General features: G+C 44.6%; 1 protein-coding gene across 1 annotated transcript in view; it reads left to right on the top strand.

Annotated features, from left to right (window-relative positions):
- The window catches only part of fgf11a (fibroblast growth factor 11a), a 64888-nt gene that overhangs the window by 18468 nt on the left and 21706 nt on the right, over positions 1-24714 (top strand). The window contains exons 2-3 of the mRNA XM_034557773.1: positions 14895-15005; positions 23284-23387. Of these exons, the coding sequence (XP_034413664.1) occupies positions 14895-15005; positions 23284-23387 (215 nt within the window). The remainder of the gene's footprint in view (positions 1-14894; positions 15006-23283; positions 23388-24714) is intronic.

A 24714-nucleotide genomic window follows, 5' to 3' on the forward strand; every position in this document is an offset into this window, starting at 1 on the left:
TTTGGAAGCGATGGCTCCTCTCAAGTGTCCTTGAGTGTCCTTCAGAAAGTATCTTTGTATGTGACCCCTAACCGCTGACTGAAGTTTAGCAATAGTAATAATATGTTTTCATTAATGTCAAAAGAGTGTTTTGATTTCAGATGCATGCATCATATTGACCTGAATATAAGACGACAGTCCCCCTCTATTTCTTTTTTTCCTAATGTTTTTTGAAACAAATTCCCATAAAACAATATTCGCCAAGGGGACAGGATTGTCCTCATCGTTAAAGCCATTTCTCTGATAAAGCGTGAAATATGAAGCGCCTCCACGAAGGCCGAATGTGAATCCCACATATCATTTTTTTTTTTTAAACTTTTTTTTTTTTTTTTACTTAAATTACTTTGTTATTTTCAGCACAATGTGTACGTGCAGTGTAGCAATGCATCTCAGTAACTGTCACACACATAATACACTCCAGCCTTTCATTTCTCCAGTGGACCTACTCGGTTACCTTCGTCCTTTGAGGTGAAAGCCTCCCCTTAAACCCCAATTTTATCTCAGGGTTTTGTACCCTCGCAGGCGGGGCCGCCCTGCTCGGCCGCCCTGCTCGGCCGCCCTGCTCGTAATAGAGATACACGACGGCAATAAATAGATTCACCGGCACCGAGTCGGACGAGCTGACCCGCCGACGGAAAATGGGAAGAAGAGCGCTACTAAAGAGACGTTTGGGAGAGGAAGAAAAAACGACGGATGAACAGATGTAGGAGGAGATCACCGGGCCGGCTGGAGATAATGGGGTTTCCCGGATGGGTTTTAATGGGAGGCCCGTCTCCGTACGCATAAAGGGATTTATCCCCGTCCAGTTCAATAAAGCAGCTTGTATAATTACAGTGCAGTTTACTAGCTGGGGGGAAATTGAATCCCTCGGAACTAGGGTGAGAACGGTGAGAGAGAAAGATAAGCAGGTTAACAAAGAGGAAATTATAAAAAGGAAAAAAAAGAAAAAGGGAAGCGCAGGAAAGAGAGCGTACTGTGGCTTCACTTTTTCTATTATCTCTGTGCAGCAAATTATTCTCAGAGGCACAGGAGCTAACTGTACAACCCCTGTGTGTGTGTGTGTGTGTGTGTGTGTGTGTTTGTGCTTCCTCTTGTTTGCTGTGATTAGCTGCAGCGGGGTTGAGACGGAAGAAGAAGAAGAAAAAAGAGAAACCCGCTGCTCTGCGAGGATAACCCCATCTCGCTCGGTTCCATTCCGGCTGACAAATGAACTGCGCGAACAGCGGCCGGTGACAATTGGACTCCGGGACGTGTCTGGTTGGCTGTTTATTGTTGAGTCGCCGCAGTTCGGTGTCAGCGGAAGGGGAACAGCTGCATCGACGAGACCGGGAAATAATTAGGAGTAACATTTTGTGAACTGCGTGGCATTTCGGTTGATTGCAGAGATGCCAACGAGAACATAGTGGCATGAGGATGTACTGCATGAGAGTGTGTGTGTGTGTGTGTTTTGGTATGGAGGGCATGAATGAATTGGGGACAGACTGGAAGAGAGAGTCTCTGCAAATCAGTTTAATTAAAGAGTATCGATGCATGAGATTAGATTGGGAGCCTATGGTGTAAAGGATATGATTACACAGTGAGGGAGACACAGATATGGCGATCGAGAGCGCATGAAAGGGAGAGCGGCGGCGGCGGGAGATTTCCAGGAGAAAAAACATGCGAGCCGCTGCGGACTCCTGAGGTGGTTGGTGATGCACAACATGCCGGTCCCACGGCGCTCCTTAGGCTGCCAAGGCACCTGGGGGGTGTCTTCCCGTCTCGACAATGTGGTAAACCCCCCTCCGGAGTGTGTGTGCGTGCACTTGTTTGTGCGTGCGTGGGTAAAACATCTCTGGCTGTGCGGCCTGTCTGTCGCTGAGAGCCTAATTAATATCGTCGCAAAGAAGCTGGTGACAAGACGGAACACAACTGCTGCAGGACACACACACACACACACACACACACACACACACACGTATGTCGCATGTCCTTCGTGAGGACATTGAGTCCCACGCTGCACTCTGAGGACAACAATTCCACAGTCCCCAGGCGTCTCTTTTAATGTCATGAGATAAATAAATTAAAAAAAGCATTTGCTGCATGGCCGGCTTACAATCATGTCGATTAGAGCCAATCGTGTTTTTCTCAGAGTCTTTGAAATTGGGTTTACAATCACTGCTGTCTCGCTTTAACTCAAGTGAGACTGCAGTTTACAAGCAGCCACTTTAGATCAGTGTCAAGTCAGCTGCAGTGAGATATTACTTTGACTTGGACTGAGGTTTCTTTGCTTTTTTCCTCTTCTTGAAAACCGTGTCCAGCCTTTCGAAGAAACACTTCAAAACAAAACCCTCAACATGTTTTGTTTAGTTTTCTTTACTTTCAGCTTTTCTCATTTGCACTGTTGTTTTACATTTTGTCATATTGGCAATATATGCCGAATGATGTATTAGCAGTGCATCCATGGATGTACTGACAACTGTCACAGGATTACTTTGATGTGGAAAGAAACACGTTTTGGAGATATAAGGAACATCTCTATTCTATGATTCCTAAAGAGATTTATGGATGTTCATATACGATGGTATATGAGATCATAAAAGTAAACTCACTGATACCTGGATGTCTTTTCCCTGAAATCCTATTTTTGAAACTCAGGGGTGGATTCCATTTAGTTTAAAAACATTAACAGCGGGCTGAAAGGACATTTTTGAGAATTGTTAACTGCTCCAGTGAAAGAAAGACGATCACACTCCATCACTCAGACGACACTCTCATTGTTCAACTTGCAGATGGAAATATCACAGTCCACAATTTACATGACAGTATTAGGGATATGACCTGAAGGAGAAAAATAAAACACCACTGTCGTGGTCGTTGATTTCCTCATTTGGGAACGGATGCTGACATAAACAATAAAAGAGAGGCAATGGAAGGGGTCGAGCAAGAGGAGCCATAGTGAGAGGCAAAGTTTGTTTCTTTTTACGACTCCTGAGGTTTTCTGTCTTGTGTGTGTGTGTGTGTGTCTGTGTGTGTGTCTGTGTGTGTGGGTGAGCGAATGAGAGAGCCTGATTAGCATTGTGCTCCATGTTCCACTGCTGTTGAGAGAGAGAGAGAGAGAGAGAGAGAGAATGTGGGGGATGAGAGGGATGAAGGAGGCAGAAGTGCTGGCTCAGTACTGTGCCCAAGGAAGAAGGAGAAGAAGAGAGGAGGAAGGAGGGGAGAGGTGTTCCCTCCATATGTTTAGAGATGAATGAGAGGAGAGAACAGTGAGAACAGAGGAGAGAAACAATTAGGAGAAGTTAAGATGTCCTCTGTCTCTGTCTCTCATCGTCTGGAGGCCCCGGTACACCTCGTGATCTCACGCTGTCGCAGGAGAAAAGTTGACAGTCGTGAGAGAAACGTGATGAAATATTTGTCGTCCTCAGTCCAAAATGATGGTCCAAGATCCACAGGCTTGACACACACACACACACACACACACACACACACACACACACATACACACGCACACTGGATTTTCTTTATTTTTCAATGTGTTATTCCGTCCCTCAGCACCATGATGTAACTCTTAACTTACTTAACTTAACTCTTATTTTTCAGGGCTCAGTCATTTTCTAAAACAGTGTGCGTTGGCTCAATAATGGGTCGCCCAAGAAATTGTAAGTAAGTGAACAAAACACATCATAACACGAGATATGTTGTGATGAAGTTGACTTCGTCAACGTTTGAGTGTGTGTGTGTGTGTGTGCAGGGAGACAGCAATTGGTCATTAACTAATGCACGATGGGGGTATGTGTCCGTCACGACCGGCCTCGCTGAGGTCAGAGGTCACTGACGCAGCAGCACACAAGCCCCTTGTAGGTGCCGGCTCTGCCTCATCCATCTCTGTCAGAGTCTCAGCCAAGAACACACACAAGCATAAATGCATAGAGACATGTAGACATGCATATCCTATGACTACAGGCACACACACAAACACACACATAACATCTGGTGTCACGTTCACATGAATTCCGTTTGCAGCCTCATGGGAGAAAACTGAAAGAGAATGACAGCAGAAAGTATCGTGACCTATTTTTGTCACGACCTGTGTCTCTGTGTGTGTGTGTGTGTGTGTGTGTTTGTATGTGTGTGTCTCTGTGTGTGTGTGTGTGTGTATGTGTCTGTGTGGGTGGTTGTTTCTCATCTTTCTTCTAAACATCCGAGTAACAGGATCTTCAGCTGCAGACCCAGATAAACGCTCACAAGACGAACATCAATACAACATATCTGAAAACAGTTGTTCTGAGCAACACCGTGGCCAGCGCTTATTGTCGAGCGGGCGAATATTAACTGAGCATATTCAATTTCACTAGAAAATGTCACGCGTCAAACTCCCAAATGGGCTCAGCCCTACGTTCCCTCAGCTTCATCCCCGGCCCATGTTGCAATCGGACTCTAACTTTTGATATGCACACACTCTTTCAACCAATTAGCACGTTCAGAGTTGTACACTTTCAGAATTTGGCCAATTTGTGTCTTTTGGGGGGAATTTCACATTTTAATGTCTGATATTTATGTCCTCCACTTGTGTGTTGCTCTGAGTTATGGCATAATATGCTTGAAGTGTCATCTGGAGAGCGTCTATAGACAGGAAATTGGCTTGTATTTGCCTCTAATGGCTCCTCAGGGAATATTCCTATTTATCTCTGTGTAGGTCAGCACTCACCGGGAAGAGGAGAAATATAGTACGGTGTTAAAAAGCTGAGCGATGTAAGGAGTCGTTAAGAGAGGAGGAAGAAGAGATAGATAAACTGAGAGTGTACAGGAGGAAAGTGGGGGTCAAGAGAAAGAGAGAGGTGTTGGTGTTGAAGAGAGAAGAAGTGTGTGGGTGGAAAAGTGTGGTTCCTGGCCATTGACTCTTTTCAATGTTACAACAGTGAGGCCATCGGTAATTGATCTCTCCACTCGCCTCCCACCCTTTTCTCTCCCTCGGCGATTGCCCTCCGTCTCCTGCTGATTCACTCGCTCGCTTTCATCCCCTCCTCCCTCTGCAAACCTTTCCACGACACTTTCCTTCCTTGCTCCCTAAGTTCTTATTTTCCCATCCTCTTTACCCTACCTAACCTTCCTTGTCCAAGTCCCATTATTTCTTCCTCCATTCTCCTCAACTCCTGTCTGTAGTGTCCAACTTCCACCAATTCTCCCCCCTTCGATCCTCCTTCCTACTTTCCCGTCTTCATTTCCTTCTTCTTCCCGTTTTCTTCCCATGTCTCATTTCCTCTTCCTACTCCTTTCCACCTTGATTTTCTTAACTATCTTGTCCCCCCCATTGTTCATCCAGTCCTTCCTCCCTCAACCTAAGGGGGTATCAGGTCCTTGCCTGGATCCACACTGGATGGGTGGGGTCTCCAAGCTGATCCTTAATGTCATCATCATCAGTAAAGACCCTAACCCTGGGATACGGAAAACCTTTTCAGGGCTCTATCTCTTGTCTTTTCCTCCTTCAACCATGCCTCTGCAGTGTTATGTTACAAAACAAGCTTTTTGATTTAAAGATGTGACACTGGGCCAGAGTTTGTTTACCTTTTATGGCCAGAAAACCAGCAGCTTCCACCTTTGTGCAGGTTTACACGTAGAGAGCCGAAGTCCTTCATCCCATCAGCACTAGTCACCAGCTTCTGTGACTATTCAGAACGTCCTGCGTTGACACTGAATGTTTGCCCCGTACATCAATTGCGAGGTGAAGATTGGTCCATTATGGGCTTCATCTCTACTTGTCTGTCTCTTACTGGTCTGGTCTGGACCAGCTGGAGGGTCCCCGGGCCAAAACTGAGCTAATGAGCCCCCATTAAGTCCAAAAAGTCCCTCCACTGTCTTTGCATTGTGTAGACTCTCAGGCTTCAATACTACCTGGCCTCATGATTTACTGCATGTTAGTTTGATTGAACTCATGATTATGAAGATATTCCACATGCTAGCAGAAAACTGAAACGATAAAGACTTTGACACAGGTAATAAAGCAAGACCCACCTTCTTATCATGTCAGCGGATAGAGTGCTTTAGTGACGCGTACATCTCAAATGTTCAATTATAAACCACAGTGAGCCTGGCGGAGTTGACTGCTTTGCCTGGCTGGTAATCCACTCTTCCCCCATGGTTTACCGTCCATATTCTAAGATACACGAGTACCCCTTACAACCCATGTTAAAACCATATGACCACAAGACAAAAGTATGAATATATATATATATATATATATATATATATATATATATATATATATATATATATATATATATATATAACCTTCCTAACCATGACCAGGTAGTTATTGTGCCATAATCATAGAGGTGGCCGATCAGAAAGGCTTTTGGAAGGCACCGACCAATGATGCCTTCTGCAAGTAGGATGTTGAAAGACCATAAACAGTCTTGTTGGCAAGGTTACGGCACGTTGTATAGGACTACGTAAGTTCAGCTTTCACTTCGCTGCTTTCTACCATTTCTGTCCTCCTCCTGTCTCTCTTCCATTCTCTTTTCTCTCTCCCTGCCTTGTTTTCTGTCCTTGATCTTTTTCTTTTTCTCCTGTGGTTTGTCCTCTTACCCACTTTTCCCACTCTGACCCAGGTTAGGCCTGTCTCACCCCTCGTTCTCTTTCAGTCATTCCTTTGCCTCTTCTCTCTCCCGGTCTGACATGCCTGTACAAACACAGCCACCCCTACGGGTATCTTTCTTTTTGCTTTTCCAAACTGTCGTCCTCCCTCCTTGATTCATGCCCACCCTCTTTGTCTCACTCTCTCTCCTTGTCATCCCATTTTCAATCTTGTTCTTTATCGTCCTCTCCGTATACACTCTCTCTCTCTCTCACTTCTGAGGCAGCTGCTGCTTTTGTTTCGGTCTCCCTGTGACTTCATTATTAGGCCATTCATTTAAGCTTTAAATCTTTAAGCTTTAGTGCACGGACTGAAAAGTTCACTCGTTGCTTCTCTAATTAATCCAACACCGTCTCACTCTCCCTGACCTCTACGTATGTGCGTGGAGTGGTTTCTCTTTCTTTCTTTTTTTCATCTCACCACATACTTTGGTGTATGTTCTAATAACCAAAATACAAAAAAGAAAACTTGGTGATGTTCCACACCAATTAACCTAATTCTGGCAAAATCAGTACTTTACAACATTGCTATATTTAGGACTACTTTGTTGTATTTAGGACTACGTACTTAGGACTACATTGTTGTATTTAAGACAACATTAGGACTACATTGTTGTATTTAGGACTACATTGTTGTATTTAGAACTACATTACTGTATTTAGGACTACATTTTTGTATTTAGGACTACATTAAGACTACATTGTTGTATTTAAGACTACATTAGGACTACATTGTTGTATTTAAGACTACATTAGGACTACATTGTTGTATTTAGGACTACATTGCTGTATTTAGTTAGGACTATATTGTTGTATTTAGGACTACGTATTTAGGACTACATTGTTGTATTTAGGACTACATTGCTGTATTTAGTTAGGACTATATTGTTGTATTTAGGACTACGTATTTAGGACTACATTGTTGTATTTAGGACTACATTAGGACTGCATTGTTGTATTTAGGACTACATTGCTGTATTTAGTTAGGACTACATTGTTGTACTTAGAACTACATTAATGTATTTAGAACTACATTGTTGTATTTAGGATTACATATGCTGTATTTAGTTATGACTATATTGTATTTAGGACTACGTTGCTGTATTCAGGACTAAGCTTTCTGAAAGTAATTAAGCCGTTGGTCTCTCCTAAATGTAATCGCTTCACATGCATCATATTTCTACATTCATGTTCATATCATGGCTTCAAAGCTACCCGCATTGTTATAACATGGAAAAGACAGACCATATAGACCAGAGCCACTCATTTTACAGTATGGCAGTTGTAAGCCTTTTACATAAATACAATATTCTTACAGCCAGAGTGCTGAGGTTGACATAAATTAAGATGCTCTGTGTGTTTACTTCCAGTATTTCTAGAGGCAGCTCTTGTCTCTGCCGTTTGTACCAACGCTGCCGCTTGTTTTCAGGAATACAGACTTCAACATGTCAGAATTAGATTTCCACAGATGTCGCCTTGATCTACCGTTACGAAGTACTTATTTTCATTCTCCACTTTAGCCAAAGCCTGATAATGTACTTGCTGTTCTTCGGCTACTTTTCCTCGGTCAGTCACACAGCGTGCAAAACGTGTGTCACTTTGTGTAAATCATATTGGGATAGAGAGAGAAGCTTGTTTTGAAGGCGTCCCGCCCCTTTCTCTATCTCCCTCCTATGAGGGATGAGGCCACTGGCGGTTTGGAGATGATTGATGGGCCTTGTAAATATGGCCATTACCATGTAGGCTCTCCCCACCTTTACACACATTATTCACTGTCAACTGGGGCCACTGTGAGCCCCTAATTTCATGCAATTTAGCTGTGCACTTAATGTGAATGGTGAAATATGAAAATATGAGAACACATACGATGCCTTCTCATCCTGAATCCTGAAGTGTAAATGCAAAAGAAAAACTAAAAAAAGCTTCACTGTGATGTGAGAAGGATCTCCGTCCCATACTCCACTTGTTCTCATTTCAATAGAGGATATGTTATTGCTTTTGTGGCTGCCGTCAAGCAGTTGGATGCAATAAATGCTGGGGGATGAAATACTAGCAGTTGTAAAATCCATATGTCCATGGATTAATAGCTTCAGGCCGCTCATGCTAGTGGTGAGAAAGACAATATTAGAGTCAGTGGGGAGTAACAAGCTTATTAACTTCGGAGAAAGCTCAGAAGTGTTTCTGGGACCAGTGTGCAGAAGCATGGCATGTTAAGCAGCAGCAACCAAGCAGGAATTTGCCCACAGTGCTATATTTGATTAGAGGGAATTATACAGCAATGACCTTTGTCCACCGGCTGAGGAAGGAACAGATAAGCTCAAAGTTGATTTATTTTGTTGTCTTTTGCCACAAAAACATGAACGCACAAGCACGCGCCCTTGCGCTGCACGGTGGCAACAGTAGAGGGAAGGAGTTCACAGCATGCAACCGTAAACTGCTGCCGCTCCGTTGCTCGGCTTTGTTTCCACCCGGCGGGCAGCACAGAGGACAACCTGGCAGCTGGTTGACTGAGGGTTGTGTGTTACAACATGCCGATTCCATTTCCTTTGATAGCCTGCGAATGGAAAGGAAACGGCCGCGGGAAGGAGCGTTCATTTGGACATCTGAAGTTGATTTTGTCTGGTTTTAGTCTACTTTGTTTGTCAGGGAAACCATCGTTTTGTCATGCATTTAACATATTTTAACGGATTTTCACTCCTTTCAAAAGCAACACGGCCAACTGAAAATAACACTAACATATAAAGCCTTTTCATGAATGCCTACGTACGTTTGCCGCAGCTTCTTGTCTAATTACTGGTGGATTGCAGACCAATTTAGTTTATTTCTTCCATGAATTCCTTATGCCAGAACATAACTGGCCGAAACAGAACAGTGTTAGATGTTAGCGTGCAGGTCGAGCATTCAAATCAACACTTTGAGGCTGTGGGTGATACCGCTTGACTCATCCGGGGACACAGTAAGCGGATTCCACAGATGCACGCCGGTCGCTGAATATCGGACTAGTCTTGTTTCGTTGCCGGAGAAACGGTCGTCAACAATACGCGCTACACTGGCAGAGCCACAGCAGTTCCTCCATGTTGGAAACATGTGAAAGGTGATGAAAAAACACGTTGATTTTCAGTAAGTCCGAAAGGGAAGCAAACCCTCTTACATTGATGTAGGGGGCTTGCTGTTGCATCATCTTTATTGCAACTGGAAGAAACCGAGTCCATGTTTGAATTCCACACTCCATACAAATATTATACAGTAGCCTATTTACTGTAATACACTTATTTTCAGTGTTCTGTTTTTGTAGTTGGCATACATTAAATATTAATTATTAGGTCCCGCAGTTAACTCTAATGAGGTCTAATACAGCATCCAACAGACCATTAAATGACCATTTTAGTTAACTTGTTAAGAGTTGCATATTTTCACACATACGTACTTGAACCCGAACACAATCAAACCTAACCAAGTAGTTTTGTTGCCTAAAGTAAAGCTAAAAAACTTTAAACGTAAAGCTTTATGGCCATGTGCAGCTGCTACTACACTGAGGTTGTTTTTGGAGTTATGATGCTTTAGTGTAAAACTGCCAATGAAAAAAGAGTAACGGTAGCACTGGTGTGCTTGAGTTATGCATCTCAGTTCCTCTTCTTTGGAACTTTCTTCTTCATAAAGTCAAGTATAGAACGGTATCTCTGAGAGTATCACATTTCTTTATTTATACAGTGTTCCCTCCTCAACTATACCAGCCGCAGACGCTCTGTGATCCATTCGGGGTTGCAGTGATGCACGGCCAAACGCTGAAACGGTTTGTGAACTACAATGGCCATAATTCATCAGGCACGCGTCAGTGATGTAGCACATCTGTTCTCCCCGGAGTCTGACTGCATCGGCATTTTAAGACGCCGTCCCGGCAAACAGATGGACCTATAATAATCAGACATTGTTGCAGTGCCTTCAGCTTCAAGTGGTTTGACAGACTTCAGTCCCTAGGAAAAATATGTATCACCGCGTCGGCTGAATGAAACATCAATAACAAGTCATCAGTGTATCCCAGTGCTGCTGAAGTGAACTGACTACCTGCGGGACACATGTATAAAGGCAGAGAGTCCTCTTTCTCTCCTTCATCTCGTCCTCGATACCTCTATTTCGTCCCAATTTCCTCTGAACGACGTGCCAGTCATTCAGAGTCGCTGTTGCTGTTAAGAGATGCTTTGCTGACGCCACTGTTCTCTCCCATCACCTTGCTCTGTCCGATGCATTACTCCTCCACCCTCTTTCTCTCTTAAAAAACAAATCTGCATCTTTGGGGATGAGATGGGGAAGCAGAGAGGGAGAGGAGGAGGGTGAATGGGGAAAGAAACGAGAGGTACTGCATAGCCAGATCAAGCTTACTGGGTGGCTCCAGGGACAAATATTTGCCATTAGGCTCCGAATGACCCTGACCTCTACACTCTTACTCTCCGCCTGGCTCCATTTCGGGCACACCACTTCCCATTCTGGGATTGAACTGGTCATAAATTGTGCCCTTCCGGATCGTCCAAATGTGGAAGTAATTCCTAGCGATACTGGGCTGCTGCAGCCTAAATAGTGAGGGTACACTTGAGAGGAAAAGTAAGAAAGAGCTGGTCGGGGGAAGTAGACAAAAAGGTGTCCAATAATGTGTGTGTGTGTGCGTGTGTGTGTGTGTCTGTCTGTCATGACAACCAGTTCTTGGCAGACCATCTTTTCTTCTTCAGCCAAGCCAAATCTTTTGGAGGTGTCCAACACACACACAGACACACACACACACAGCCACACACATTGAGTTTTGCCGTGGGGGTGAAAGTAACACCACTGCTGCCCATTTGTCGTCTGCCGTGAAGCAATCGGCCAGCCGCAGGGTTCAGACTTTAATGGTTAAAACTCTTATTAAGTCAAATTCATCCTGCTCTTTACTAAGGTCACTCTTTAATTGGCATTGAATGTCTGTGGGATTGAACGCACCAATTCTCATCATGCATGAACACACACACACACACACACACACACACGTCAACGTTGTATCTCATCTTCCCCTCTCACTGATTCTAACTCCTAATGACGTGTGTTGGCAACAATCTGACGATTTGACAGGGTTCATCATACGGGGGTTGAGATTCAATGTGTTGCAGGATTCTGTAAGCAAAGTGATATATTTGAATTTATTAAAATCCAATTTAAGGAAACATGTCGTACACGTCGTACAGCAGTAAAGAGGTCCCACTGCCATGTGGATAAAATCTTTATTTCTTCATTTTTAAAAATGTGTTATCCTTATTTCTTTGTGACGGCTCTGTACACGCACCGGTTGTCTTGGACGGCCGCCGAGCATCGCGTTGTGGATCACAGCATCGTTATCCAACAGGGGTGCGTGGGGGCGGAGTCACGCTAAAGGTTGACCTCAGCCTCTTCCTGTGCATTTGTTGCTCAGCTCTGCTCTGCACTCTGGCAGATGTATGTGCTCTGAGGCTTAATTTGGGATTAACACGCAGGCCAGTACAGATTGCTCCAAACGTTTTGACCGTCTGCGTCTAGTCAGCCAGCGATGGACCGATGAGCTTTTATCTGTTTTGTAGTTACAGCGACTCAATCTCGCTGCCGAGGCCAGAACCTCCAATGAAAAGCCTCCAAACATGTTGTGTCAGAACGAAAGGGGGGATTATACAGCAGTAGTTCTTTGACTAATTCACAGACGTCGAGGCTTATCTCAAATCCTGATGAGCTTCAATTCTACAACTCCTTGAGGTTTGCAGAAAGATCTGTGAGCTTTGCAGTCGAATATGGACTTAACATTCTGCCACCTTCTATGGAGAGTGAGAGGACTCATGTCGAAGGGAAGAGAGTGAGACATATGATGATATGAAGGGACAATAGCATACAATAGAATATCAATAATTACAAATCAAACAAAAAAAATCCAGGGGTATATTGCATTAAATTTGTAAAATGCATAATGTAAACCTTTCATTTAAAGGAGCACTCCACCTGTGTAAGACAATGAGGTCAATTTGCTCTTCATGGAAAGTACTACTGAGTCTGTGATGTCCTCTGGAGGGGACTTCTGAGCTTCACATTGAAAGAGAGAGTGTGTGTGTGTGTGTGTGTGTGTGTGTAAGGGGGGTGGCAGTGGGGGGGGGGGTCTACTGAAGTGTGCTTCAAGTATTTATTGAAACGTCTCACTGCTTCTGAAACTCCCTCACACTTAAATTGAAATACAAATGATTCATATCATTAAAAAAAACTGGAGCTGACAAGTCTTTTTTTTTGCAAACCCAACCCACGTCAAGTCTTAAGTCTTTGAGAGGGCAAGTCAAACACTTTCCTTCAAGTACACGATGGATACAGACGAGCATTACTCTGCAACAGGAACACACTGCATGCAATAATTACCATAATCTATTATCTGTTTCAATAACAGTAAGAATACAACCGTGTTGTATGAGTGCACAGCTCAAAACTGCACAGTGTACACTTCACGTACATTCATTGATTAATTAAAAAAAACATTTAGACTTTTTTGAAGAATTTTGACTTTTTATTTTTCATGGCTTACATGTAATTACAGCACACGTAAGTAACACACAACAAATACCATGAGAATGTTTTCCATATACTTCAGGGACATTTATTTTATTTATTTATTTTATTCTGGATACCTTTTGCAGTGTATGTCTCTCTCTCTATCTCTCTCTCTCTCTCTCTCCCTCACTCGCTCGCTCGCTCTCACACCCCTGCTGTCAACTGAGGGCCGAATGCCAGCTGCCCCCGTACTTCTCTGTCCTCATCCATATTTGATGCATCTCATTAAAACTTGATCGTGGAAACACTTCAGCATTCTGACATTCCTTCTGATCCACTATTTAGTCTCCCTCAGCACTTCGGAGTGAAATAGCGCTCCGTCAGTCATGCGTGTGAGGCCTGGGAAAAGAAACACACACACACACACACACACACACACACACACACACACAAGGTTTGAGGAGGAAACAGCGACTTATGCCTGATATGTTCAAGCGGCGCCAGTTGGTATTGCAGAGCTTTCAGTATGGCGGCTAAGTTGCTCTTGTTTGCTTCTTGAGCTTTCACCATCTAACAAGCAGGAAATGGAGCTTTCTGCTCTGTTTACGTGCACAACTGGGGTTGTATTACGGGGCGCTCGTGGGTTCATATTTCTAGGCATAGCTACCATAAAGGTTTTATTCATATCAAATGATCACGACCTGCAAACAGAAATAACGACACCGGTTAAACTGGGGCCTGTTCACTTTCAACTACACCAGAGAGCACAGACCACTGCTAAGGACACTTCCATAATGCCTGTATCCTCCCCAAAGCGTAAGGGGTTCCCCCTTGGCCCACGCTACACCCTCCCACCAAGTTACATGAGAACTGGGCCAGCAGTCCTTCTTTAATCCTGCTGACAAACAGACCGACTAACCAAACTGAACACTTAGCTTTCTGGGCGTGACGGTATTACGTGACCCCAGATATCCATGAAGAAAAATAATAATGGAGAAGTCACAGCTTAGTTGTGAATAAAATGATCATTTGACTATTTTTTTTTTTTTAATTACGCAAAAGAACAGCAACAAATTAAAACCCATTGAAACAAAACAAATGCATGTAAAAAAAAACAACTCAAACTAGCAATACACTTAAAAAACATACAACACACAAGCTTCCCATGTGCTGTCGTAGCAATAACAATAATCTAATTGAGCCTTCAAAAAGTCCCCTTCTGATGAGGGGGCTCGCATGTTTGAAGTGGTCGCCCTGTCGTGGAGCGGCGGGCAGCTGCTCTGCAAGCATCCCCACACACGTGCACGAGTGTAACCACACACACACACACACACACACACACACTGACACACTGGACACACACAGTGCAATAACATCCTGGTTTGCCTCAATTGAACCCGTGAAAGATGCTTCTCTTCAGCGGGATCCCATCAATCCTGATAAAAGCCACGGTCTCACACACACACACACACACACACACACACACACACACACACACACACACGCACACACGCAAGATGCATTCAAGCGCACACACTCTTTGACTACACAGTGCAAATATCAAGACCTGCCACTTGTTTAGTCAATGTGCATACTCATAGGTGAGGGTGCACATTAATAAAGGTGCATTGACAGGTGTGTGTGTGTGTGTGTGTGTGTAGATGTGTGCGTGTGTGTGTTCCCAGGTTGCTAACGTGTGTTTAACTCTGTGTTTGCAGAGCCCCAGCTGAAGGGCATCGTCACACGGCTTTACTGCAGACACGGTTTCTACCTCCAGATGCTGCCGGATGGCACCATGGAAGGCACAAAGGACGAAAGCAGCTCCTTCTGTAAGTGAACAATCAGACGGAGAGAGATCAGACGGCTGGTTTGATGGAGAGATTGTACCTCATAGTTCTGTCATGTATACCACCTGCCTCCACGTTCAAAAGGACATTTAAAAAGGACTCAACACTGACAAGCGTTCTGGTTTTATACCTGAATATGCTGTGGTTTCACTTTTCCACAAATCTCACGCTCATAACGTACTCTTTTGGGGGTGACTATATGCACTCAGCTTGTAACTGCAGTATTTTAAATTAACTTAATGTTCGCAGAGAATCCTCTGAGGATCTGAATCAAGACTTTAAAGCTCCGCCCATTAGTACAAAAACCTGCTGTGGTATTCTGTTGCACACACACGTACACACACACACACACACACTGAGAGGGGTCTTCACCTGGGTGATTACTGACCAAACACATCAGATCTCCTGGACTCCCTCCAACGCTCCCGGAGAGATCAATATTGTATTAAAGGATTTCCCTGATGTGGCAACGCAGCAATTATTTCTGCTTTTTCGGTCAAAACGGAAAAAAATGGATAGAAAACATGAAGTTTGCACAATTTGGGATTTACAATCTACAGAGGAAAGAAAAAATATATATAAAAAACAAACTTAGACTTTCAGCTGTGGTTCCCTCAGTTTATATTTCAGCGTGCGTGTTACCAGGTGGGGATAACCTTGAGAATTGATATATTATTCTAGGTATTCCCTCGACATTTGTCCACGCTTCTCGTGACTTCCACGTTGCGTCCGGCCGATTGGAACCTCGCGGTTTGTCGTTTGCGTAAAGTTTTCACCTATAGATTCAAGACGGCTCTCTCAAACGCAGCAGTTATCGCGTGACCACCGCTCGAGGGGAGAAAGTATTAGCCAATCACGTGAGAGAAAATCTTCAGCGCACTTTTTGATCCGCTTATTTATGCATGCATGTCGGAATCGTTGAGTGATTGACATCATTGTAACTGAGTATCAATCAGCAGCACCGTCATCTACGCGACCGCATGGAATATTGAAAGGGCAGAAACAGCTGTGTGAGCATGTCCGGTAACACGCTCACTGTCAGGCTAATCGTCAGCTCCCTGGCAGCCGAGACTGGCCTGGGACTGGCCTGTGCATTTCAATTTCCCCTCTCTCTCTCTTTTATTTATTTTTTTGCTATTTACAGTCAATAGAAAACACGTGCATTCTGACCCCACTGCTGGGCGTAAATGGAATTAAATACTTTAAAAGGAAAATGCACCTTGTGAGGAAGATGCAGTCCTGGATTGAACGCTGAATCTTTTATTAAGACAAATTCAAGGTCATAAAACAAGCCCTCGTGTCATGTTAACATCTCGCTTTAGTGGTGCTTTTACGGTATTCCATATACATTTATGATTAATCATATTACCATAAAGTACCAGACAGTAAACTTGGGGCTTTTTCCAGTCCCTTGAAGTCTGGGGCAGATGCCAATTATCCAGTCGGCATTTTACATCCCCTGTTATATGATATGTTTAGTTTTATACGATTAGTCTTAAAGGTTTTATTAAAAACACTGTTTATGGTTTGAGACGTTGTTTGTCTTCGTTATGATAACATATTACTCACAAAACCAATTGTAAAGAAGTTCATTCAGATCATCTCAGCCTTTTTATTAATAACCTTTCGTTAATCAGGAAGAATGGGTGCATGTGTGTGTACCAAAGGTCAAAGGTGTCTCAGGAAGTTGTGTTTACGCTCTGCGGTAGTTCACAGACTCCTAGACAGCTGCTTGTATTTGTCTCCACGTTGCGCTCTACCTCACGAAAACCCCCAAAAAGAAATCAGCAGTAAAGTGGGATGAATAATTAACGGTGTGTATCATATCTGAGGCCCTCGCCCTGACGCAGTTCTTGGATAAATGTGTCTGAACAAAAACTGGTGCACACCAATGTACAAAAGAAAATCTCCAAAAGTACAGGTGACCTTTAAAAAGAGTTGCAGCCCTCTCTCCTCCCTCTCCTTCTTCATCACCCACACACACACACACACACACACACACACACACCTTTTCCCCTCTGACCCGGACTTCCCTTGTGACCCGCTGTCGTGACACCAAACGAATGACCTGCAGGGAGCAGGAGCGACATGGTCCCGCAGGGGGACTCGGTGCCCCCCTGACCGCCTCTCGTCACCTCTTTTCAGAGAAAACTGAGCCGGCGATACAGGACGTATCGGCAGAGGAAGAGAGAGGACGTGAGAGGGAGGGGATAGATGTGAGGGTGACGGAGAGGAAAGGGAGAGAGAGAGAGAGAGAGAGAGGGCAGGATGGAGCAGCTGGCACACAGCTGATGGCTCCTCAATCACTGTGTCTCCCCCCTCTGGTGGGAGGTCAGAGGAGCTGCCACCCCCACCCCACCCCTCCCCTCTCTCCTCCTCTGTTCTTGGCTCTTCCAAGCTGTTATGTAATAAAACTGGAAGAGGGATGAAAGCAGGGCAGACGAGTTTGGGGAGGGAGTTGAGATTCATATCCGTGCTGTTAAAGCACCACACTTTGCACGTTTTAGCACTTTATGAATCACACCCAAGTGCTGTGAAGACTTTTAGTTTTTGAATGCAGTTTCTTAACATTTAAGCAGCCATAATTCTCAATTCAGCTGACTTTACGCACTCACTTTGGAAAAAACTATGGTTAGTAAGGTGCAAAAATAAAAACGTTGTTTTAAAAATCTAAATAAAACTAGAGCAATAGGCTTTGGAAAATGTTCAAAGACGATAGAAAAATCTGAAGAAAGTTTGGCCCCTTTGGAGGTTCACAGGAATTACAGCTTTAAAGCCCCTGAACATGTGGTTTCAAATCTGAAATGCTTCTCTTATAACTATTAAATATTAAATATTAATGACTAAATAAACAACAACAAAGTTCCTTTGTTAAGATTTTTAACAAATTTTCCCCTGGGGATAAATAAAGTATCTGTCTATCTGTCTATCTATCTATCAAAGTTTGATAGTGCTTGCAACTTCCAGACGTAGAAAACCACATATGTGATTCCAATGAACTAGAGATGCGCGTGACAGACGTCGGGTCAATAGAACCGACTGCAGGTCCAGTGACAGCAGCAACAGAGGTCAGTCAAGGACGGAGCAGCGGTTTGGAGGGTTCGGGCTCTTCAACAGATATAAGAAACACACGGGGAAGGAAACAGATTTCAAAGGTGCTGAAGGAAGATAAAAAGAAAACACACAAAATGAGGCGCGGAGAGAATAAATGCACCGAAAATAAAGCGATGAGGGATGGAGCCCGCTGGTGTGATTGCCACTGGATTCGGTTATTTGTCGAGGAAGAGAGAAAAAGACCCCGAGTGAGACTGCAAGACAGAGGAGAGAAGAGGAGAGAAGAGGAGGAGGAGGAGGGGAGAGGGGGGGGGGAGGAAGAAAGCTATTGACTCTCAGTGTGTACACGGGAAGTCCACGAGAAAAAGTCTGATGCATCCACTGTAATTGCAGGGCCTCCCACTGTTGGAGGGACTTATTCATCTCCTTCACCGCTCTTCCTCGCCGTCTAACTTCCCCCAGTGCTCGATAACTGCTCCCTCTCACAGCGCCAAGAGAGAGAAAGGGAGGGGAAAAAATTAAAAGACTTGAAAGGCAAGATGAGAGGGGAAACTTTGCTCTGCGCATTCAGGGAGGAAGAAATGTTGAACATCGAAAGCAAACGCTGAGGGGGAGGGGGGGGGGTGGGGGTGGAGACGGTAAAGGAGTACCACAGCCGGCTCGTGAGGATGAGGAGCAGCATGAAGAATACCAAGCGAGGAGAAGGGAAGGCTGCGGGGTAAAATGGGACAAAGATGAATGGACGTTGATGGGAAAGTATTGGTTTCACAGGACGGGGAGAAGGACAGCAGGCGGAGAGGGAATTGAAAGGGAGCAAATAAGGAAGAGAAATGTTGGGACGTATCAAAAAAAAAAACACGACAACAAAAACAGAGTGAGATAAGACAAAGGTTGTTAATTCACGACGGGGGGGACGGCGACAAGACCGACAGCAGCAGGGAACGAGAGGAGTGGAGGAGACAGATGGACCTTCAGGGAGGCAGATAAAGGCCCAGAGGAATCCGTTATGGAGAGGGAGGCCCGGGGGAAGAGGTGGAAGTTAAATCACTGGAGAGAGAAGGTAGTTGTCTTGTCATCAGAGTCGTCGACCACGAGGGAAATCAGGCGTAAAGCCTGACAGCGTGTGAGCGGATCAACCTGTTTGCGTCAGTTCAAGGATGCTTTTTACTGATCTCAGAGCTGTAGACGTTATTTTGGAGTAAGGGACTGTCACGGGATCGGGAGGATTTAGGTCACTCTAATTCGTATGAACCATGGAGATTTAATGAACCCCATAATTATCACGTCTTACCTTTGCAAGCCAAGGTTTTATTTTTATTTTCGACGCTTATAAAAAATATAAATTTACAGGGCATTTATCGACTATGGTACGGTAAATGGCATTTACTCTTTTATTCATATTCATAGACATATCTACTTGTATTGATTCGGAACAGCCTTTCAATACAGATCACTTTGACGTGCGCTTTGTGCCCATTGCATATACTACATACTCAAAATCAAAGTGCACAAATTATGTTCTGACTATGTTACATTGACTTGGTTGTGGAGGTCAAAGGTCACCACCGCCTGATGGATATTAGTTGGAGGGCCATATTGCATCATTCCGCATTGAGAAAAATGCTATCAATTTCTTGACTGCAAAGACGGTCGGCTGTCCTGTGAGTTTTGTTTTATATATAACATTAGTATGCAGTATGGAATTGGGTGATGTCTACTACTGTCATTTTAAAGGCTGTGAAAAGGAAATTTGAATTTCAACTACGTTCAGCTTCTGGGAAGCTGCTGGTTCTATTGCTGACGGTGAGGATTCACTTGAGGACGCTTTCAAAAAAAAGAGAGCGCTCGGTCTCACTCAGTCCGATATCTTTATTCTATCCGCCGAGCGAACCATCACACCGCAACGCTTTCGTCCCTGTCAGCGTCTTTCTAGCGGGGGATAAAGGCACGACTGGTGCCCGTCCAGAAGTGAAACTCAGTGTGGCTCCTCACAGATGACTGTAATCCTCCTCTCATTCCAGTAGAGTCCAACTGGGCTACACAATACGACCCTGCAGAGCGGCAGCCCAGTGGGCCGGCCTGCAGATGCCCTCTGCACAGCTTAGCTCTGTGTCCTGCTATTATCCCCCCCCCCCCCTCTCTCTTTCTCTCATCCCATCTCCATTTTCTCCTTGTTTATTTATTGTGTTGATGATCTCGAGCCTCAAATTGACTTGTGGGAATTGATTTGGCAACACCCTTCTCCCTCCCCCTTAATTTCCCTTCCCTCATCTCCCTCCCATTCCCTCAGTGTCTCCCTCAAAAGACCTTTGATTAATCAAGCGACCTCCTCTGTGAGTTGCAGAGGGGAAATGAACTGAAGGACGGAGGGAGACCGGGATCAAAAGAGTCGGGCTGCAACCGAAAAGTAGCGAGCTCCGACGCCTCGTTCATAACGTCGACGTTAGAATTCAGGTTCAACATTTAATGTTTATTCCTGGCATTTCTGCCCAGTTGCAGGTTAAAATATTAGGCGACGCTAATATGTGTCGTATTATACTGTATGTAGGATTGGATTCTAGAGGATGGATTGCGACGTGTGCAATCCAAACATTTTCCAATAACTCCAGAGTGTAAAGTCCAATATTTGTTGGTGTTGAGCCTTTCACCAACAACATTACCACGTTTGCTCTCCCCAGGCAGAATTGTGTTCATCAAATAAATCTGATTTAATAGAAATAAGGTCAACGCATTTCACGATGAATCACTTCATTCAAATTGAGAATTCTGTTCAAGGATTAAAACACATTTCTTTTGGGTGATAACGTCTGAAAATATGGCAAAAGACATTCATAACTTCATTGGAAGAGCTCATTACAAGCCTTAAAGGCCCGTCGAGCTGACGAAGCTATACCATCAGTCTCGTGGCTCGGCTGAAAGCTTTTTAATGTATTAACACAAGGACCCCGTGCGTGTCTCGGTGTGCGGCGGGTTATGGCGGGTCACCAGGGCTGCTGTAAGAGAGTAGGGGAACAAGAGGGAAGGAAACGAGGAGGCCAAGAAGGAGTCAGTCGATGCGCTCGTGCCCCTCTCTGTTTGTCGTCCCGGCCGCGCTCTTTGGTGATTGACACCTTGTTCGTGTGCGAAAGCGACTGTTTGAGATGCGCGGATCGATGGTGCAAATAGAGGCGGGGCCCTGAAGAAAGAGAGAGAGCGAGAGGAAGGGCGTGAGGGGATGAGGGGGGGGTGGGGAGGAGCATGTACAGTTTTCATTACCTTCATCTGCACCGTCAAACTGGACCCACATCTCCATCTGTGTTGTGTTGTGTGTCATTCATACGGAAGCAGACGTCATTCCTGTTCATTGTGTTGATGTGAGTGAATTGTTCACAACTTTCTTCCCTTTTAAATCACACATTGCCGAAATAGAATGAAAGATTTCAAAATTTGCGTTAAAAAAAAAGGACAAATTAAGTTTGCCTAAGTACTTCACCGCAACACTCAATAGTTCTGACAAGGTTTCCGTTTGGTTTAGTTCTGGCCAGCATTGACTTTCTATCCCCACCTGATAACTTCACTTCCATCCATTATGTTGGCAGAATTTGTGATTTGAAATTGATTTGTTTAATAGCAGCTAATGGCTCCATGAATCTAAAACGTGCTCCTGAGACTTAATTTCTCATCGGCATAAGAGATCCGTCATTTTGACAACCGCGCTGGGACTTTATAATGCAAGCTTCTAATTTGCCAGAGGACTAAAAAAAAAAAAAAGAAGAAAAAAAAAAGCACAAGCCGCAAACTGCATCACGGTGATGCTGGTTTGGGTATTTCTGACCAGAATTGTATTAAAAGCTGATGCCTTGACAGCTTTATCTGCTCGTGACTGAAAAGTTCTGGTAGCCAATTTATTAGAGTTGTGCAGACGTGTGTGCAGAGCTCTCAAACATACGTCATGGTCTTCATTGACCTAAAACATAGATCTAAACTATTGTTTTCAGGCACAAGAAGTATTAATAATTTCAAGCTTGACCCAACATGTCAAACATTTCTGGTAACGCCCTTTTCCTGCCGAGCATGATATGCAATGACTGGCACCGCTCTCGGGCCTCTGGATGAGCTGTGCGGCTCGAGCTGCTCGTTCAATCCATTCAGATTACCATAAACAACATCAGGCAGGGCACGTTTATTTGCGCAGTCTTTTTGAACAAGACATTTACATAACAGAGGGCAAAAGAGCAAACCCGTACACGCGTCGGGGAGTGACGGAGAGTCGCGTGCTGGAACAATTTATCGGCGACCAGATTAACAAGATTCCAGGGCGATATTTACAGCACATCGGTCCCTAGCTAATTCCTTGGCGATAACTAAATACGGATATTTCCCAACGTGTTGAAATATCCCTTGAAATAATCCTAATAGTCCTTCTACCGCCGTGTTCTTCCGGCCTTCAGAATCGCTCCCTAATCCAAATGCTTCCGGGGGACCTGGCTCGTCACGGGTAGCGTTTTTGGTCATCGTGACAATGTGACCACGGAGCAGCTGGCGTTTTGTCGCTATCACTCAACTCACCATGTCACATCTTATGAGGCGCTGTCAGATTGGCACACACTCACAACAGAGGTCTGGGGAGGGGAAACAAATGAAGCCCACTTCAGACAACAGATACCCGCCCAGTGTGTGTGTGTGCTGCTCCAGTGGCTGAGTTGAAGGTAGTTTATATGGAGAGCTATGCACATAAGAAATCCAAGGTTCCATAGGAAAGGGGGCTCCAGCAAACTGCATCAGAAAGTGCTGTTCACTGTGTCGGGACCGAGGGAATGAATTCAAAGCAGGCTCAGGCGATGTCACTTTCTAATGTACTGAATTCTTAAAGCTCTCTGCCAAGCAATGCTCTCTCTCTCTCTCTCTGACTCTCTCTCTCTCTCTCTCTCCCTGTCTCTCCCAGCTTTCTCTGACCTCCGGTGCAACCAGACAACCAGACTTCATACCTCCTAAATCTTCCTCTCTTAATCCTTCCCGTCCTCACACACACACACACACACACACACACACACATTCCCACCTCTGACAGATATACTGTACGACAGGGAGGATGAAATAGGAGACAGATGGAGAGCACTTGTCATTTTAATGCCACGAGGAAGCACTGTGAGCGTTTAGGAGAGAGAATGATTGCTCTAACACCCGTCTTCCCTGTCTGTTTTTTTTTCTGTTTTTTACCCCGCAGTGCAGTTCAACTTGATTCCTGTGGGGCTCCGGATCGTGGCCATCCAGAGCACCAAGACTGGGCTCTACGTCGCCATGAACAGCGAGGGCTACCTCTACACTTCGGTACGGTCAGCACGTGCAGTAGTCACGCTGTGAGCCTTTAAAGTCTTAAAGTCGTGATGCGTGGTGAATGATTTTCAATGCCCGGTTTGTTGACACACATTGGGTTGGTTTCAAAGTTTATACATCAGATTAGCATCATAGCAGAGTGTGCACGTTGGGCTGGCTATCACCAGGGACAGCGTGCCAGTCCATATACGGTATATATTGTGGAATATACGTCCCCGTGTACATGTTGTGGTATTATGACTCAAGGTCCCCTTATCTATTTTCTTTCTACTGTTTCCTGGGTCAACTATGTTTTGTAATCTAGATTAGATTAGAGTTTTCATTCAGTTTTACAATACTGAAAATGAGGTGCAATTAACATAATGTGTTAATTGCACCTCATTTCCATTTGGGGATAAGTCCCCTTACTGCAGTATAATGTCAGCGATTAAGTCACCTGATGTATCGGCTACGAGGCTCACACACACACAGCGTCACATGACAGGCTGAGAAACCGCTATATATATATATTTCGTCTGAAACTGCGGGTCGGGTCTGCTTGAAAGAGTTCCCCACTCGCACTTGTGCGCCACACAACTTGTGAAACAGCTCAGACGGTGCTTCCAGAGAGTTTGCTTGGCATTGATGTGCAGAGAGAGATGAGGCACAGATTTGAGAGGTAGACGGAAGAATAGACAAAGACACAGAGGGTAGATCAGAGTGCACTCTATCAGGATGCAGGGAAAAGCTCTTATTTTTATTTTTTTCCCCTCCAGTCTGTCTCCTAGCAAAGTGTGCGAGACCTTGTTTGAAGCGCATCGGCGCGCTCACTTCAAAGTCCATCTGACGCCGCCCGCGTTGCACACTGCCGGTCGACGAGGAGGTTTTCGGGGTTTCTCTCGGGTGGAGCGATGGAAAGTGAGCCTGGAAAAGAACGCACGGACCCTGACGTACACGGTGTGTGTGCAGTACGTGAACATCATTCCACACACTGCTCGATGTCCGTCCTTGATTCTAGCAGCGGCTCACTTCCACAAGCACACATTGCAGTGAGATGCTGCAGGAGTCAAGTTCAAAGCCCTTCTTAGTTGCAGAAATCTATGAGCCCCAGTTTTAAATCTCTACAAGCAATTCCCTGTATATTTATGCAATAACTCAGCGTCCCACAAAATCTTCTCGCTCATGTTGAAACTGTTTAAGGAGCAAACGGCGGCCCGGTGTGAAATTGCATCTATTCGCACCTGCATTGACTTTGTTTGCAACAAGAAGATGTATTCTCCGTCTACTGACACCATTCGGTTCGCCCAACTGATGCTACATATTCACCTACAGTAATAATAAG

The sequence above is a fragment of the Cyclopterus lumpus genome, chromosome 18 (genome assembly GCF_009769545.1).
Source record: "Cyclopterus lumpus isolate fCycLum1 chromosome 18, fCycLum1.pri, whole genome shotgun sequence".
Lineage (NCBI taxonomy): Eukaryota > Metazoa > Chordata > Actinopteri > Perciformes > Cyclopteridae > Cyclopterus > Cyclopterus lumpus.